Here is a 17,981-nt window from a genome sequence, read left to right on the forward strand (position 1 = left end):
TGATGTCCAATTTATCTGTTCTTTCTTTTGTTGCTTGGTGTCACATCCAATACTCATGTTGGTTTTTAAACTCCAGGTATTACAAGACCAAGTGGATGAACTCCAGTCTGAGCTGGAAGAATATCGTACACAAGGCAAAGTTTTCAGACTTCCCTTGAAGGACACACTGTCAGAAGAACTTGGTGTTAACAGTGGTTGTCTTGAGCCTGACCAGGGTAAGCCATTCAGACACCATCTTTTCAGTGCCTCTGCCTTTGACTTTCCTTTTAGAACCATGGTTGAATGTAGAATAGACAAACTTTGGCAACAATAACAACAGAAAAAGACTTTGGCAGTACTATTTTCTTGAGCTGTTTCACTTGTGGTCTGTGTTTTCATTCATTCTTGAAGTCTCTATGAGAATATTTCTATCTAATTTTGATATGCAACAACCAAGGAATGGGAAAATCAAACCACAAAGATATTTGCTTTGTTTAAAAAAAGAAACTGGCTACAAGTCTGAGAATCCAAGCCTTGGGAGTATTAGAATTCAGACACTGAACTATTGCTGAATTCTCCCTTTCTAAAAGAGTGAATAACTGGTATGACGATGATTTTTTTTTTTTTTTTGCATGGGGGGAGGGGAGGGTTGGCGGGGACGCCAGAGACCACAGAATTTGGTTTTCTTATGCTGGCTGTGCTAAATGTCTGTATTGCCTCTGCAAAACAACAAATAAAATAAATGTGATGGTTGTCTGTGCCTTTGAGGAAGATTTTGAGTGGCGAGGCTAGGAAGCCTTCCTCTATTTATTATCAACTCTTTTCCTCCTTCCTGATCTTCTGCCTCTTTCTCCCAGTGTGTTGAGTTGGAATTGCCTAAAGGGCTCATGATACACTCTCCTGTTATAAATACTTTTGCCCACTAATAGTTGTTACAGGAGTACAGGTCCTTGTAAGAGTTATTCTCCTCACCTATTTATTCTAGAATAAATAAGGGATGGGGGAAGAGACAAAAAGAAGCCTTAAGACCTTTCTTCTGATTCTCAATCTGTAGCTTTACTGTAGTGTAAGGATGGAGCCCAACTGATAATATGATACATTTCAGAAGCTTTTCTGGTCTTTTCCATAGGTGACCAAGTGTTGGGGTTCTCATGGGTACGTAACTTGCACTATCACTCACCAGTTGAGGATATGCCATGACGTATGAAGCAAAACAGCTCAAAGCAAGACTGTCAATTCTAGATGCAAGATTTATGCCCTTTCTCCCATCTGCCTGTGTACACTCACATGAAAAACATTTTTTTGTTGTTGTTGTTAATCCTCACCCGAGAATTTTTCATTGATTTTTAGAGCAAGTGGAAGGCAGGGGGAGAGACAGAGAGAGAGAAAAACATATCGATTGGATGCCTTCTGCATGCATACTGACTGGGCCTGGAGCCTGCAACCAAGCCCTTGATCAGAATCAAACTGGGGATCCAAACTGGCTAGGGCTGAAAAACACTTTTGAGTCCCCTGCCTTAAAAGATTTCTACATAAGATTAGCTATAATCATTTTGTCTGTGTACTAGCTCAGCCCCCAACTTAACACTTTACATTTCAACGTCCCTCTTCGTCATCATCCTGGGCCACTGCAGAGGTGAACTCATACAGTTGAGTTGAGAAAATTTCCCCCAGACTTCCTATATCTGTGTTCCCAATCTACGCCCTATTTGTCCTTCTCTGTTTTTTATTATAGCCTTTGTTTTTAAAATCTGTATTGCTATCCCAGCTTTTTTTGCATTTCCATTTGCATGAAATATCTTTTCCATTCTTTTACTTTTAGTCTGTGTATATCTTTCATTCTGAGGTGGGTCTCTTATAGACAGCATATATATGGGTCTTGTTTTCTTATCCATTCAGCTGCCCTATATCTTTTGATTGGAACATTTAAGCCATTTACATTTAAAGTGAATATTGATAGGTACATATGTATTGTCATTTTAATTTTATTCATTATAACTATGTTCCTCTGTTGTTCTTCTTCTTAACAATGAAGACCCTTTAACATTTCTTGAAATACTGGTTTGGTGGTAATGAACTCCTTTAGCCTTTTCTTGTGTGGGAAACTATTTCTCCTTCAATTTTAAATGATAGCTTTGCTGGGTAAAATAGTCTTGGTTGTAGGTCCTTGCTTTTCATCGCTTTGAATATTTCATGACAATGCCCTGTGGCCTGAAATGTTTCTGTTGAGAAATAACCTGACAGTCTTATGGGAGCTTCCTTGTAGATAACTGTCTTTCTCTTGCTGCTTTTAAGATTCTCTCTTTGTATGGAGTGGCATGCTCCACCCAAGAAAGATGGAAAAGTGGAAAGATGGCATTGTGGAAAAGTGACTCAGTACAGGAATCCTGGCAACTCTTCCATCATCTCTTTCCCCAGAACCAGAAACCCCCATCTATCCTCACATGATTTTAGTATGCTCTGCCCTCCCTCCACCTGAGCCCAGGTTGAGTGGCTGCAAACGAAATTTTGTGTGTTGTCCCTTTAGGAGGGCACCTGTGTCCCTAGTAGCAGACTCCTGTCTCTCCCTGGTGGACAGAATCCCTCCTGCTTTTCACAGCCAGATGTTATGTGGATGCCTCTTGCTGGCTCAGGTGCTCTTGGATGGGGAGCCCAGCATGGGGCTGAGACCCCATGCTCCTCAGGGGGAACCTTTGCAGCTGAGATATCCCACCAGATTCTCAGCTGCAGCCCTTGGGAACAGGGCCAGGCCTTTCATGTTTCCGCCCTTACTACCAGTGTAAACCCTTGGTTATAAGACTTCTGTTCAAATAGTCTTCGCTTTTATTCAGGTTGATTGTTCTATATTTTAATTTTAATTCCATTTTAGTCCTGGGAGGAGGTCCATGTACCTTCCATCTACTCTGCCACTATCTTGGACCTCTGTCCCTACCTAATTTGTTACTAAGTATTTGTTGGATGGATAGAAGGCTGGTTGATTTGACCAAACTACTTCAGTCCACAGCATTTTTGTTAGGAGGCAATCATGTTTAAGAAAGAGTTTCCACATCTACTCCCCACATACTGTCCAAAAAGATGGATTCTGTAAGGTTTGGTGCATTGACTGTACGTGACAGAATCTGCTCACCTTCATGTTTCTCTTGTTTTCCCTGATGCTCAAAAACAGAAGAGACTTCTCTCTTTTTTTTTTTTTTTTAAACATGACGGTGGGAGCTGCTATTTTATTTTATTTATTTATTTTTTATATATATTTTATTGATTTTTTACAGAGAGGAAGGGAGAGGGATAGAGAATTAGAAACATCGATGAGAGAGAAACATCGATCAGCTGCCTCCTGCACACCTCCTACTGGGGATGTGTCCGCAACCAAGGTACATGCCCTTGACCAGAATCGAACCTGGGACCCTTCAGTCCGCAGGCCTATGCTCTGTCCACTGAGCCTTCTCTTGCCTTCTACAGTTTCCTAGTAGATCTCATCTGTGGCAATTTAGGCTAAAATTATTCCTTTATTCAATGGATATCCCTCCTCTGGTGCCAGCTGTGTTACTGAAAGATCAGGGTCAGTAGATCTCATGTATTTTCAGGGCTTGGTTCTGAAGATTGCAATCCACTGAATATGAGCCTCGAGGCAGAGCTGGTCATCGAACAGATGAAAGAACATCATCAGAGGGACTTGGGTCACCTAAGACTGGAGCTTGAAGATAAAGTAAGTCCTTACCAATCCTGTTCTCTAATTCTTTGATAGGCTTTCACTGTAGTAGATTCTTAGTTCTTTGTTCTCATACAGCAGCATTTTCTATATATTTTCTCTTGTATCTTGGTGGCTACCGGGAACCCAGTCCCTCAGGATGGTTTCATAGGCCAAAGGTGAGACCTTTTCCTCAGAGTTTCTCCAAAATGTAAGATCTTCATTTTCCTGCAAGCATAGAACTCGAAGGCCATACATTTTCAACTTGTTAAAAAATGTCTTGATAAAACAAACAAAAAAAAGCCCTTTACTATAACATTATCTCTTAAATTATGTACAAGTTCTGAATATTGGCCTCCAAAACCATTCCTTAACCTTGTCACTTCAACTTATTTTTTCATTTTTCTCTTTTACCATTCCTTGGAGTTATCCTATCCTCCAGTCGAACCAGGCAGTTTTCTGTTTTTCATCTGACTGTGCTCGTAAGCTCATGCTATTACATGCTATGCTATTTCTCTCTCTCTCGAAAGTCTACTTACCCTTCAGAGTTTATATCAAATGTTTTCCTCTTGCTGAACCCATTCCTGAATTCCCCCCACCAAAGGTGCTTTTTCCCTCCTTTGAATCCCCTGGTTACATTGTAGCTCTTTCTTCTATACCATATGTATATATATTTTATTCTGTCTCATAGTTCAGTTCTCTGTGTTTGTCATAACCATGTCTAGACAGGTTTCTCCTTGATGGCAGGGACTATGTCTTACCCACCTTTGTGTCCCCACGAGGCTTGCAGGGTGCCTGATAGGTGTTCAGTAAATATATGAATTTAATTAAGTATGTTAAGCCCCTAAGTTCATAGCAGGAAAGGATGCCTGGGATGATCAGTGGTATCTATGGGAAGGTCTAGTCAGTTTATGTTCAGAAACTAATACAATTCAGCCAAGTTAAAATAAAGGAAAGCAAACAATGCCTGATTTAAATGTATCTTATTTAATGTGTTTTTGAATTGTTACTTTAAAACAAAATGGGAATGCTGAGGAATGTATTGTAGGAAAGAAAGTACTTCTGCCCCATCCCATTTCCACGGCCCAGAGTTGAGTAACATTGTGGTGGCTTTGCTTTCTGACTTTAGGTGCACCATTATGAAAAGCAGCTAGATGAAACCAAGGCTGCCTGTGAAAAGGAGCAGGAGAACATGAGGCAAAAGTATGAGAATGAAGTGCACATCCTGGAAAAACAAATAAGTGACCTTAAACATGAAATTGCGGAACTCCAGGGCCAGGCAGTGGTGCTCCAGGAGGCACAACATATGACTAACTGCAAACACGAGGGGGAGAAGAAACAACTGCAGATGAGGTGGGATGAGGAAAAGACTCTCCTGCAGGAGACGCTGAGGCTGGAACATGAGGCAGAGCTCAGGGACAGACTGGAGCAGGCAGAGGAGCGCTTCGCCCGAGAGAGGGAGGGACTTCTTCACAGTGGTGCCTGGACAGAAGAGAAGGTGAGGGGCTTGACTCAGGAACTCGAGCAATTCCACCAGGAGCAGCTGAAAAGCCTGGCGGAGAAGCACACCCTCGAGAAGGAGGAGTTGCGAAAAGAGCTCTTGGAAAAACACCAAAGGGAATTTCAGGAGGAAAGGTAAGGAATTGGGGGAAATGGAGCAACCTGGGGTCTGTCCGTCCCAGGCACCAGAAGGTCCAGTCAGAGAAGGAGACTCTAACAAATCACAAGGCATAATAGCCCCTTGAAACACTTTTTCAATTTTTCAACTTGTTTTGCCATTTTTCAGATGTAAACCGTCTTGAGGTTATTGAAACTGTTTTTCTCTTAAAAGGGGAAAGTATGCTTGGTGACAGACTTGTATTTTTTTTAATCCTCAAGGATATGTTTTTATTGATTTTTAGAGAGGGAGAGGGAGAGACAGAGAGAGAGAGAGAGATGTCGATGTGAGAGAGAAACATCAACTGGTTGCCTCCCATATGCGCCCTGACTGGAGATCAAACCCACAACCTAGGTATGTGCCCTGACCGGGAATCGAACCTGCAACCTTTTGGTGTACGGGACGATGCCCCAACCAATTGAGCCACCTGACTGGAGCTCAGACTTGTATATTTTAAGGTCACAGATAAGGATAAGATTATTGCAAATGTGGGTCCTTCCTCATTCCGTCCTGTTGTGTTCTGAGAAACGCTATTTATAAACTACATTCTGGGCAAAGTCACATTTCCTCCCAGAGTTATGAAACTCTACTGTGTGCTTACCTTACTCATGTGAACTCTCAGGTACATATGAGGCCTTTGGTGCTTCATACTCTGATGACCGCAGTGCTACTTCATTAAATACGGGGCAAAAACATAAGGGACTGTAATTCTTGTAGTTTATGTGATGATTATCCTTCAATGCATACTTAATTAAAAAGAAAAAAATTATATTTCCCAAGTTAGGGGGCTATAAATGCATTTGATCATTTACCGTGAAATATCAGTTTAAGTATTTAGTTAAAAATCTAAAAACAAAGGCATCCAGGAGAATGCCAAAGAATTTTTTTTTTCTTTCTACATTTTTTCTTATAAATGCAGAGAGAAGTAAGTACTGAGTCTTTTCAATTATGGCTGCTGGTCTTGGCTCTCAGAAATGACATCCCTTCTCAGTATAAATGAATCACAGAGGGAGAAGTGAAAACTATTTCTAGAACGTATTGAAATTGTTGCTTGGCAGCTTCTCCTATGCATGGGAAATGTTTTCTTTGTTTGCTTCTGGAATTGATGGCAGTTTCAGTAATGCTGTATGTTGACCACATTTAGGGGAAAAATGGAAACTGAGTGTACTAGAAGAACCTGTCAGATAGAAGCCCAGTTTCAGGCTGATTGTCAGAAAGTCACTGAGAGATGTGAAAGTGCTCTGCACAGCCTGGAGAGGCACCTGCGCCAAGAGCTGAGGGAGCTCCTGGAACAGCAGCGCGAGGAGAGGTCTCAGTGGCAGTTTGAGAAGGACGAGCTCACGCAGGAGTGTGCCGAGGCCCAGGAGCAGCTGAAGGAGACTCTCCAGAGAGAGAAAGCGACTTCCCTGGTCTTGACCCAGGAAAGAGAGATGCTGGAGAAAACATACAAAGAACACCTGAATAGTATGGCTGGTGAGAGAGAGCAGCTACTCAAAGACCTGGAAGACTTAAGAAATGTGTCTGAAAGTCAGCAAAGTCTACTGTCCAACCAGATCCTGGAGCTGAAACGCAGTCACGAGAGAGAGCTGAAGGACCGCGAGCAGGTCCTGTGCCAGGCGGGCGTCTCGGAGCAGCTGGCCAACCAGCGGCTTGAAAGGCTGGAAATGGAACGTGACCAGGAGAGGCAGGAAATGATGTCCAAGCTGCTGGCCATGGAGAGCGCCCACAGAGTGACCTGTGAGAAAGCAGATCGAGACAGAGCTGAGATGAGCACAGAACTCGCCCGGCTTCAGAATAAAATTAAGGAGATGCAGCAGGTGGCATCTCCTCCTTCCAGGCTTCAGAACGGCTGCCAGGAAACGGGAGGGGAGGAGGCAGAAGGAAGTGGAGCCCTGTCCCTGCTCCAGCAAGGAGAGCAGCTGTTGGAAGAGAATGGAGATGTCCTTTTGAGCCTGCAGAGAGCTCACGAACAGGCAGTGAAGGAAAACGTGAAGATGGCTGCTGAAATCTCTAGATTGCAACAGAGGCTGCAGAAATTAGAGCCAGGGTCTGTCATGTCGTCTTGCTTAGAGGAGGCAACCAGTGGGCTTTTCGGAAATTCTGTGGAACAAACAGAGCCGTATTTACTGCAAAACCGAGGAAAGCAAGTAGAAGGTGTCCCCCGGCAGCGCGTCCTGAGCGACCTGCAAGGCGACGAGGCCCGGGATCTGGGAAGCACAGGGACGAGCTCTGTTCAGAGACGGGAGGTCAGAGTCGAGGCGTCTGAAGCGTCCCTGGGGAGTTTTTCCGAGCTTGAAAACAGTGATGAGACCAGGACTGAGACCTGGGACCTGAAGAATCAGATTTCTCAACTTCAGGAACAATTAATGGTCTTACGCGCAGACTGCGATCGAGCTTCTGAGAAGAAGCAGGACCTGCTCTTCGATGTTTCCGTGCTAAAGAAGAAACTAGGTGTGCTGGAGAGAATCGCCGAGGCTTCTCCCAGGTACAAACTGTTATACGAAGACGCGGGCAGAGAAAACGACTGTCTCCAGGAAGAGCTGCGCGTGTTGGAGACGCACTACGAGGAAGCCCTGGAAAACAACAAGGAGCTCGAGTCAGAGGTGTTCCGACTGCAGGCCGAGCTGCAGAGAGCGGGAGAAGCAACCGAAACGTTCCTCAGCCTGGAAAAGAGTTACGATGAGGTCAGGAGGGAAAACGAGGAGCTGCACGTGGTGGTTTTGAGGCTTGAAGGCACGATTGAGAGGCTGCAAGAAAGAGCAGTGCTCCAGTGTGGCTGCTCCTCCCTGTGGGAAGCCCCGTTAGAGGACCTGGACCCCACGCGCGAGCCTGACGGGAAGGTACTTGTGTTCAATCAGACGCTGGAAGCACCTTCATCAAAGGCTTTGAATGTATGCCGGGTTATAGAAGAACATTATCAAGAAAACCAGTACCTTGAGCAGGAGAACACCCAGATCCTGGGGAAAATAAAAGCACGTGAAATTGCCTGGCTGCACAGAACAATCCAGACTCACGGAGAAAAGCCTGGAGAACAGAACGAGGTGATCATACAGGAAAACACCACCCTCCTAGGCCTCCAACACAGACATCTCCAGCGTCAGGCCGTGATAGCGGAGTTAGAACTGGAGAAAAAAAAGCTGCAGGAGCTGACTAGGAAGTTGAGGGAGAGAGTCACTAATTTAGTGAAGCAAAAAGATGTCCCTGCTCAAGGAGGGAAAGAGGAAGAGTTGAAGGCAATGATGCATGACTTGCAGATCACGTGCAGTGAGATGCAGCAGAAAGTTGAGCTTCTGAGGTAACGTATGCACCTTCTAAAATTCACGGAATCCCACCGAGCACCTGGCCACATCTAACTTCCGCTGCTTGCTGTACCTAGAGACACTAACCTGTTAGTCTCCAAGAAGAGGGCAGTGCTTTAGACTTCCTTCTGCTTCTGTCACCTTAACAAGTAGAATAACCTTGCCTAGGAGGCACCCCCTTCCTCTGTAGGAAATGAATGTCATTCATTGACGTGTGTAAGTTGATAACGGAGCGTGTTTGCTGTTTAACCCCGTGCATCATCCGTGTATGTCGAGTCTTTAACTCTTTTCTAGCCCTTCATTTGGACGCGTAGAATTTTTGTTGTTGTTAAATGTTATTTTCCTCATGTTGATGAAACATGTTATATGAGAATGAATGCCTTTTATATATTATTAGCTTGCTTGGTAGATAACTCTCTTTTTATACTAATATAGGATAAATGTGTTTGTAGCTTATAGTTTTTTCCCTTCTACCACTTGAAGAGACATGCCAGTATTCCGTGAACAACAGAAATTTATCTTAGGACATATAATTTAATTGAGGAGCTATCAGATTCTAATAAATGTGCTTGAAAATAAAGACAACAACAAAAAGACCTGAACCACTGCTCACTTGACTTTATAAAATACATTGCAATAGTCTTCTAGCCAATTTGGTTTTAAAAAAAAAAGTGTAAAAGATTACATCATGTCTGCAACATCTTAATGATATGAAACAAGATAATTTAATTCTGGATGTAGTTTTTCCTCTTCTTACTTCAGATGATTTTCCATTCTAAAAACCAGAATATAATGAAATGGAAAAAAAAATTACAAAGTAAACATTGTGTATATTTCAGCATGGCCCTTTTATTCATGTAGTGAATTTTCTTTCTCCGGGTACCTTGGGGCCTAGAACTAAAGCTAGTACAACTGAGTAACACGGTGTATGTCCATTGGCAGCAGGCAGGCCTGGAGACTGAGATAAAGGAAGTTACTTGCTCAAAGCAGTAGGCTCGCCCCAGACGCCATCAGCAACCAGAGTGGGCATGGCGTCTCCCTCTGTCTCCGTGCACAAGTGTTTTAGCCACGCTTCCCTCATGTCTTAGTGGGAGTCTTACTTCCCATAAGAAATGAGTCAAAATGTTATAGTTTGATTTCTAAGAACAGAGACTACTAATTTAGACTTCTCGTTTTAACTGGCATGAAATACTTGTTTCATTGGAAATTACTAGAAAGTATTTTCCAAGGACGCCAGATGACTGCCTTGTTGTAACTACTTTTCAAATCTCTGCTTCAGATATGAATCTGAGAAGCTTCAAGAAGAAAATTCTATTTTGAGAAATGAAATTACTACTCTAAGTGAAGAAGATAGCATTTCTAACCTGCAGTTGGAGAAATTAAATGGATCTCAGGAAGAAATGTGGTAAGACATATACTTATGTTTTCTTAAGGCATTTTTGCAGGGACTAAAACTATTTTACTTCAACATTTAAAGCCTAACTCTTAAGTTATGTTTTCATTGTCCCTTTAGGCAAAATATAGAAACTGTAAAACAGGAAAAAGCCGCAGTTCAGCAGATGGTTGAAAATTTAAAGAAACAGGTAAGGAGATATTTCATACTTCAGAGTGTTACTTGAGTCTGAAATTTTCTTTTTTTATTTGAAATTTACAGATTTCTAGGATATGCTATTGGAATAATATGTAGGTAGTGGTGGTAAGGTTCAGAGATTCAAAATGGAAACTCACCTCATGATGACTCTCAGTTCCTATTTTTTGTGGGTTTAATCATGTATTATCATTTCTTGGCTCTGAGTGCTTGATACAAGTTTTATGTCCGTGGGAATGGGTAGGTGATACTTCTAAAACCAAACCTCTGTCATACTAGTTCTCTCCCTCAGACAGTTAGTTGCAACTGTTAGCTCCTTCCTCTTTTCTCACCAGGATTGAAAGCAGAAAGTTAAGTACAAAATTTCACAGATACCGAATACCAATTAGTCAGTATCTTTTCACAGAATTATGATTTATTTAGATAACTTGTGCCAGTTAATGCCCAATTTGTACAATCTCACAACATGCAATGGTGTGGGTGAAGGCCACTTAAAAATCTGTCTGAAACAGTCAGGGCATCCTGGAAAAAGAGTAGACAAGGTGTTGACGTCCAAAATGTATTTTGTACACTTTAAACAAACTAGAGGCCCGGTGCATGTATTCGTGCACAGCTGGGGTCGGCCGGCTGGGGAGGGGCTGCGGGCAGTTGGTGCCGGTCCCGCCCCCAATCAGGGTGTTGGGGCCGATCGAGGGGTGGGAGGGGGAGGCAATTGGGGCCTGGATCAGGCTGGTTAGCTGCCACAGTGCGTGTCATAGCCACTGGTTGTTCTGATCGTTCCGCTGTTCCGGTCCCTGGGCTTTTATATGTATAGATGGCAAAACCCAGATGAAAAATGGATAACCAATATGAATGGTCAAGTCACAGAAAAAAAAAAAGAATACAACATATAAAAAGATGGTCAGCCTCATTAGTGATTAGGGAAGTACAAATTAAATGAGTTTCTTTTTTCTGATTAGCAAAAATTAAAGAGTGATTTCATCAAAATAAAAGAGGTGGTGAGGAAACGAAGGTGCTCATACCTAGTTGGTAGAACTGTAAGTTGGTAGCACTGTGAGAAAGACGTTTTGGGGACATCTATAAAAATAGTAATGTTTATGCCCGCCTTCTAACCCAACAGCCCCACTGCTAAAATAATAAAAGATCCTAAATACAAAATGCGAACATATGTAAGTGAATTTTCCAAAAGATTGCTTTGTTTCTTCATCATTAAAATTCAATGCATTATGCAATGTCTTGATCCTTGGAATACCCGACAGCCACTAAAATATGTAGCATCTGGTGGTTTCTGAATGCACTGACTTAAAAGATGGGTCTGTAAGATAGGGTAAGTGGGAAAACAGGCTGTCCAAACATCTGAAATGATTCCAATTTTTGTTATAAAGAAAGAAATCTCTCTGTGTACAGTATACGGGTTTTGTTATATGCATAGAAAACAATCTGGAGGGATACATGTGTATCCAGCTGTGAACCATGGCTACTCATGTGGCGTGGATTTGGACTGAGTATCTATCACTTCCTCACACACTTCTGAACTGACTGAATGTGTAACAGTTACTCTGTATTATTTCTGTTATTAAGTGTGTGTAACTTCATCTACATATCGAGGGAAAAACCAATTAGTCTCTAAATCTGTGTGTTTTTTTTTTTAGCATAAGTAGGGTAACTAGTTTTTAAAACTTATTTCAATTTTAATTAGATTTCAGAATTAAAAACCAAAAACCAACAGTTGGATTTGGAAAAGATGGAACTTAGCCAAAAGAACTCTCAAAATCAGAGAGAATTGCAAGAGCTTAACCAACGTCTGGCGGAAGTGCTGTGCCAGGAGAAGAAGCCAGGGCGCGGCACGTTCGAGGAGTGGGAAGAGGAGAAGTCTACTCTGGAAGAGGAACTGGAACGCTGTAAAGTGCAGGTACAGCCTGCAGCCACCCCACAGCCTTTGTGGAGGAAATCCCAACAAATAAAAGAAATGCTTATACTGTATTACATTTCTTGTACATAAAGTCTTCATAATGAAAACAGTGTGGTACCGGCATATGAATAGACAGAGATATATAGATGTGTATTTATGGATGACCCAGATCTTGGTTTCTAAACACCTTTCTCCTATAAAAGGAACCAGGGCTCCTTGGAAAAACGATTGATTCCAAGGCTGGGGGACAAGAAAAATTCAAGATGAGCCTGGAATATTTCACGGTGCCAGGAAGAAAAAAATGCTCAAAAAAGATGGGGCATGTTGAAAGGACACAGGCCCAACCTCCTTTAGGCCAAAGATGGAACGATTTCAGCAACAAAATAATCGTAGTAAAATATAAATAAATAAACTTAAAACGTAAGATAAAATAAATATCTATATGACCACACCAATATAAAAAACTGAGTAAGTAAATAAAAGGGGGAGACACACTGTCTTCCTTAGAGTAGAATTCCAATTAATAAATGTAGAAAAAATAGGAAGTCATTAGAAGGCAAATACCAGAGTAGTAATTGTAGACAAAACCTACTGATAGACACTAACATTAATAAGCAAAAGTTTAAGGAGAAACACCATCTTCATAGCCTCAAATATGTCTCCAAGAGAGAGTTACTTTACAGTGGGGAAATCTTCAAAAACTATCCTAAAAATCATGTCCATGTCTTTTGAGAGAAGAACCTTTTAAAAGATCATTTAATTGGTTCCATTCAGTATAAGGTTGAATGGCCATAAAACGGTGTCATTGGTTCTCTCCCTCTCTCTTTCTCTCTCTCTCTCTCTCTCTCTCTCTCTCTCTCTCTCTCTCTCTCTCTCTCTCCTGGAGCACATCCGTGCCTCTGCTTCCTCGTTTGTCCCTCAAGAGGTCTATCTCTCTCCCTCTTTCTCCTAAGCACCAAGGGTCCTTCTACTACTTCTGTAACTTTCTAAGCAAACTTTCCCTTATTTAAAAACAAAACAGTGTGTCATTGAATTTGGACTAGTGTGTCCCTAATGCTGCCTTTTGTGGCCTAGTAAGTTTTCTCAAGCTAAATGAGTGTGTCTGTTACTTAACTTTTTAATGTTTTTCTTAGTTCTCCACTTTAGTGTCTTCTTTGGAGGCAGAACTCTCTGAAGTTAAAATACAGACGCATATTGTGGAACAGGAAAACCTCCTTCTCAAAGATGAACTGGAGAAAATGAAGCAGGTAAGACTGCTGCTTAGGAGAGGTCCGGGGGAACCTCTTGTGGAACAGTATGTACCTGATGGCCTGGCTTTGCAGCTACCAAATGTCCTTTGAACTGAATCCTGTCAACTAGCTTATTGCTTGGTAAAGTTGAAGACTTGCAATACAAGTCTATTTTTAAGGGCTTTTATTGCTAAATCTCTAGTTCTAGTTTGTAACTTATATATGTCGTAGACTGAAATTCTGTTGCTATCAATGATCTCAACCACGGCAGTTTAAGAAAGTTGATGTTCTACTTTCTCCAATCCAGATGAAAAAGCAATATAAGTTTGTCTAAAAAGAAGGTAACTCTTTCCTTATAACTTTAATAACTATCCACCCAGATTCATGAGACAAAGGTGAAGTTGGTCCTTCCTACCCTTTCCTCACAGCAAGAATGAGGCATCTCAGGCATAAGGGTAAATTCTAGAGGATTATCAGGGATGCGGTCTCACTTACGAATCTGGCTTTCAGAGCCTAGTTCAAAGTTTCAAAGACTTAATTTTAAGTATAAAAGAGAGTTTACCTTAAAGTTATATCCTGGACATTGTCCTATTTTATTCTTTACTAGAGGCCGGGTACACGAAATTAGTGCAGGAGGGCAGGAGGAGTGTCCCTCAGTCCGGCCTCCGCCCTCTCACAATCCGGGACCCCTCGGGTATGGTCCCTAGGCCTGGCCAGTGATCAGGGCCTATCAGGGCTTTCCTTCCCCCAGCTGCCAACAGCTGGCCCCGCCCACACCGCTGCCACTGCTTGCCATCTATGCGGCACTTCCCCCCTTCCACGGTCACCTCCCTCTGCAGGCGACAGGTGTGGGGTGCAATTGCTTGGCTAGCCTGGGCCTCCCTCTGCGGAGCGATCACTGGCCAGCCTCGCACACCTGCCACAGCGTCACTGGCCTGTGGCCTGGGCCTCCCTATTTGGGGCAATCGATTGCAGAGCCCCCACATTGATTGCCCCGCAGAGAGTGGCCTGGGCCTCCCTCTGCAGAGTGATCATGGAGCGATGGTGGGTCCCCCAACCAATCACATCGCACCTGCCTTGGCTGGCCTGGCACCAGTGCATGTCATAGCATGGTCACCCGGACGGTCATTCTGCTGTACAGTTGTTCATCAATTTGCATATTACACTTTTATTATTATAGATTCTGAAATTTTCAGTGAGTACAGGAATCTTTCTGCTTGAGCAAAACCGATTTATAATAGAATTTCATCATTCCATTTCATTTAATTTGCTTCACAAATAGATTACTTTAACATTATGACATCCTTAGGTTATAAAATTCTCTCTTGTATCTGTTCATTTTATGAGCATAACGGTGTCCCTACCACTGAGTGTTCTGTTCATGTTGACTTCTAAGTGACTCCTGTCAGTCTTGATTTCCTAATCCCATCTAATAAAAGAGTAATATGCAAATTAACATCACTCAGCTACACCCACAAAGCCACGCCCACCAGCCAATCAGGAGCAAGTATGCAAATTAACACAACCAAGATGGCAGTTAATTTGCATATTCAGGAGCAGAGCGAAAACTGAAGACAGCGTAGAAGGAAGCCAAGCGTTGCAGAAGGGAGCAAAGCAGGCAGGGCAGGGGAGAAGGGAGGGAAGCAGACCACCGCAGGAAGCCCTATTGCAGGAATCTTCCTGCAATGGGCCTCTAGTCCTATATAATAAAAGAGGAATATGCAAATTGTCCAGGACACCGTAACATCATGACCGATCAGCAGGAGGCATGTACAGCAGGAGAGGGTCGACGGGGACTGCCATCACCAGGAGGGCCTCCACAGAGCCCAGTCCTGGGGGCAGCCCCCGGCGGAAGCAGAGGTGCCCCGGCAGAGGTGCGTCCCTGGCCTGGGATGTGGCACTGCCTACGTGCATCCTGCCTGCATCCCTGGCCAGGGACATGATGCTGCTTGTCTGTGTCCCTGGCCTGGTATGTGATGCTGCCGGCGTGCATCCCTGCCCAGTTTATTAATAAACTTGAGGCCCAGTGCACAAAATTCATGCACGGGGCGGGGGGTGTCCCTCAGCCCAGCCTGCACCCTCTCCAATCTGGGACCCCTTGAAGGATGTCCGACTGCCAACCAGGATCGGGCCTAAGCGGGCGGTCGGACATCCCTCTCACAATCCAGGACTGCTGGCTCTCAACCACTTGCCTGCCTCTGCCTGATTGCCCCTAACCACACCCCTGCCAGCCTGATCGACGCCTAACTGCTCCCTGGCCAGCCCGATTGCCCCTAACTGCCCTCCTCTGATGGCCTGGTCACCCCTAACTGCCCTCCCCTGTGGGCCTGATCACCCCTAACTGCCCTCCCCTGCAGGCCTGGTACCCTCCAACTGCTCTCCCCTGCAGGCCTGGGTCCCCCCAACTGTTCCCTACTGCAGGCCTGGTCCCCCCTCAACTGCCCTCCCCTGCAGGCCTGGTCCCCCGAACTGCTCTCCCCTGCAGGCCTGCCCCCCCAACTGCCCTTCCTTGCAGACCTGGTACCCCCCAACTGCCCTCCCCTGCTGACCTGGTCTCCCCCAACTACCCTCCTCTGCCAGCCCAGTCACCCCTAACTGCCCTCCCTGCTTGCCTGATCGCCCACAACTGCCCTCCCTTGCTGGCATGGTCTCCCCCAACTGCCCTCCTCTGCTGGCTTGGTCACCCCTAACTGCCCACAACTGCCCTCCCCTGCTGGCCATCTTGTGGCGGCCATCTTGTGTCCACCTGGGGGCAGCCATCTTTGACCATATGGGGGTGGCCATCTTGTGTCTTAGAGTGATGGTCAATTTGCATATTACTCTTTTATTAGATAGGATTTATATATTATTTTCATACACATTTTACTAATTTTCTTTTACCTCTGACACTTCTATTATAGAGAAAGGGCAAATAGCAATATTAAAATATTTCCTCTAATTAATTCCCTTTTAATGTGCACGAATTTCGTGCACTAGGCCACTAGTAAAATTATAAAACTCTCAGGGAATTTGTGTCCCTCATAATGCCTAGCACAGTACCGTTGCCTAATGGGGACTTCAACAGAACCTGTTCAAGTCAGATGCTACTGTGCAAAGCATCTCTCTTCTGCCATAACAGAAGCTGTCAGTCCACATAAACATTGCAGAAGTTAAAACCTGCAAGGCCCTTCTCTGGTGGATAAGTATCCCAAAGCTCTTATTACCAACTTCATCCACATTAACCAGGCACACTTTTCTCCTTTACCTTTGAAAGTCGACCTGTTGTTCAACCCCTACGATGATAATGATGGGTTCCAAATCCGTAGCAGGGGAAACGTGTGCTTTGTGACTTTGCTAAGCTAGAGATCAGGAGAAGAGGAGCAGAGCTGGGATTAAGGGAGCTTGATGAGGACATCGTTCCGCACTTCTTTACTGCACATATTTTACAGAGGCGTTGATGTAAATTGTGCTCTGGAAAAACAGTGCGCCCTGTCTCCCTTTGGCAGGAAGCTGTTTTGTGCACTCTTTTGGATCACAGAGTGGAATGGTGTCAGCCATGCAGCTTGGACCTGGAAAGCATGGGCTGCTCTATGGGACATAATGACTCCTTATTCACAAGGCACTTTTGTTAACTGTTGCACTGAAAAGAAACATGAATAGCGTCAGCAGAAGTCACAAAGCTGATCGTAGACACCTAGCAGGCTTTGTGAGGGTCCAGGGTTGGGGAGGCAAGGCAGTGAACAAAGGAGAGAGGCCCTTCATTAAACCAGTGCCTAGGTTTTAAAATACATTTTCCTACATCCTTCTGGCATGTTTAGAATTGTAAGATATGCTGGATTTGTTGCCAGTTGAAGGCCAAAGTCAACCCTCAAAGACTATTTTGTCATAGTATTCCTAGAGCTAAATGGAAAAGAACTTAAGGTAGGAAGTAGAAAGATGGCCATAAAATCATAATGATAATAAAGAATTGAAAACTGGAAAGCCAAGTGAAGTGGAGGGAAATGGAAAATGCATGAACTGTGGAAAAGAGTTAAAAAGTGTAAGAAACCAGTCTCGTCAAAGCAGTGGTGGGGGAGGGGAGGTTGTTCCCCGACCCTGTGACATTTAGCTATGTCTGGGGGTGTTTTTGGTTTTTATAACTGATGTGTGAGGAAGGGGGAGGGTGCTACTGGAATCTGATTGGTAAAGCCAGACAGGCTGTTAACCACCCTACAGTGCACAAGGCAGACCACAGCAAAGGACTATCTGGCCCCCAATGTCAATAGTGCTAAGGCTGATGCTGAAAAGAAACAAAAAAAGTCTTTGGTTTTCCTGATTCCATAAAGTAGAGAGGAGGAAGCCAGAGTGTCCACACAGCAACATTTTACTAAGCAAGTGGGTTTGGGCATCTTCCAAAGGGAAGGGATATGGAACGAGCTAAAAAATAACGTTTTGTCTTTCACCTTGTTCTTGTGTTAATACATTGTACTTGGTTCATACCAATTCTATAATCTTGACTGAGATTTTTGAAAATGACTTACTTACTTAAGAAAGCATGAGGAAAATGTATTGTGCTAGATGTACACAAGTTAAATTGATGACAGGATGTCAGTATGTTATTTATTTTACCCTGAACGCAAAACAGAAAACTAGGACCATTATTTATCAATG

At 43.6% G+C, this 17,981-nt stretch overlaps 1 protein-coding gene across 6 annotated transcripts in view; it reads left to right on the top strand.

Annotated features, from left to right (window-relative positions):
• The window catches only part of NIN (ninein), a 113,204-nt gene that overhangs the window by 72,636 nt on the left and 22,587 nt on the right, over positions 1–17,981 (top strand). For 4 of the 6 annotated variants that reach the window (XR_013960410.1, XM_080664620.1, XM_080664621.1 and 1 more), the window contains exons 15-22: positions 77–215; positions 3,564–3,685; positions 4,797–5,302; positions 6,469–8,619; positions 9,903–10,028; positions 10,137–10,206; positions 11,911–12,123; positions 13,257–13,370. Coding sequence is in view for 5 of the 6 variants with exons in the window: in XM_080664620.1 (XP_080520746.1) it covers positions 77–215; positions 3,564–3,685; positions 4,797–5,302; positions 6,469–8,619; positions 9,903–10,028; positions 10,137–10,206; positions 11,911–12,123; positions 13,257–13,370 (3,441 nt within the window). In the remaining variant the exon portion in view is untranslated. The remainder of the gene's footprint in view (positions 1–76; positions 216–3,563; positions 3,686–4,796; positions 5,303–6,468; positions 8,620–9,902; positions 10,029–10,136; positions 10,207–11,910; positions 12,124–13,256; positions 13,371–17,981) is intronic. The other 2 variants (XM_080664623.1, XM_080664624.1) reach the window with 1 other exon arrangement.

This window comes from Plecotus auritus, assembly GCF_963455305.1.
Source record: "Plecotus auritus genome assembly, chromosome: 1".
Taxonomy (NCBI): domain Eukaryota; kingdom Metazoa; phylum Chordata; class Mammalia; order Chiroptera; family Vespertilionidae; genus Plecotus; species Plecotus auritus.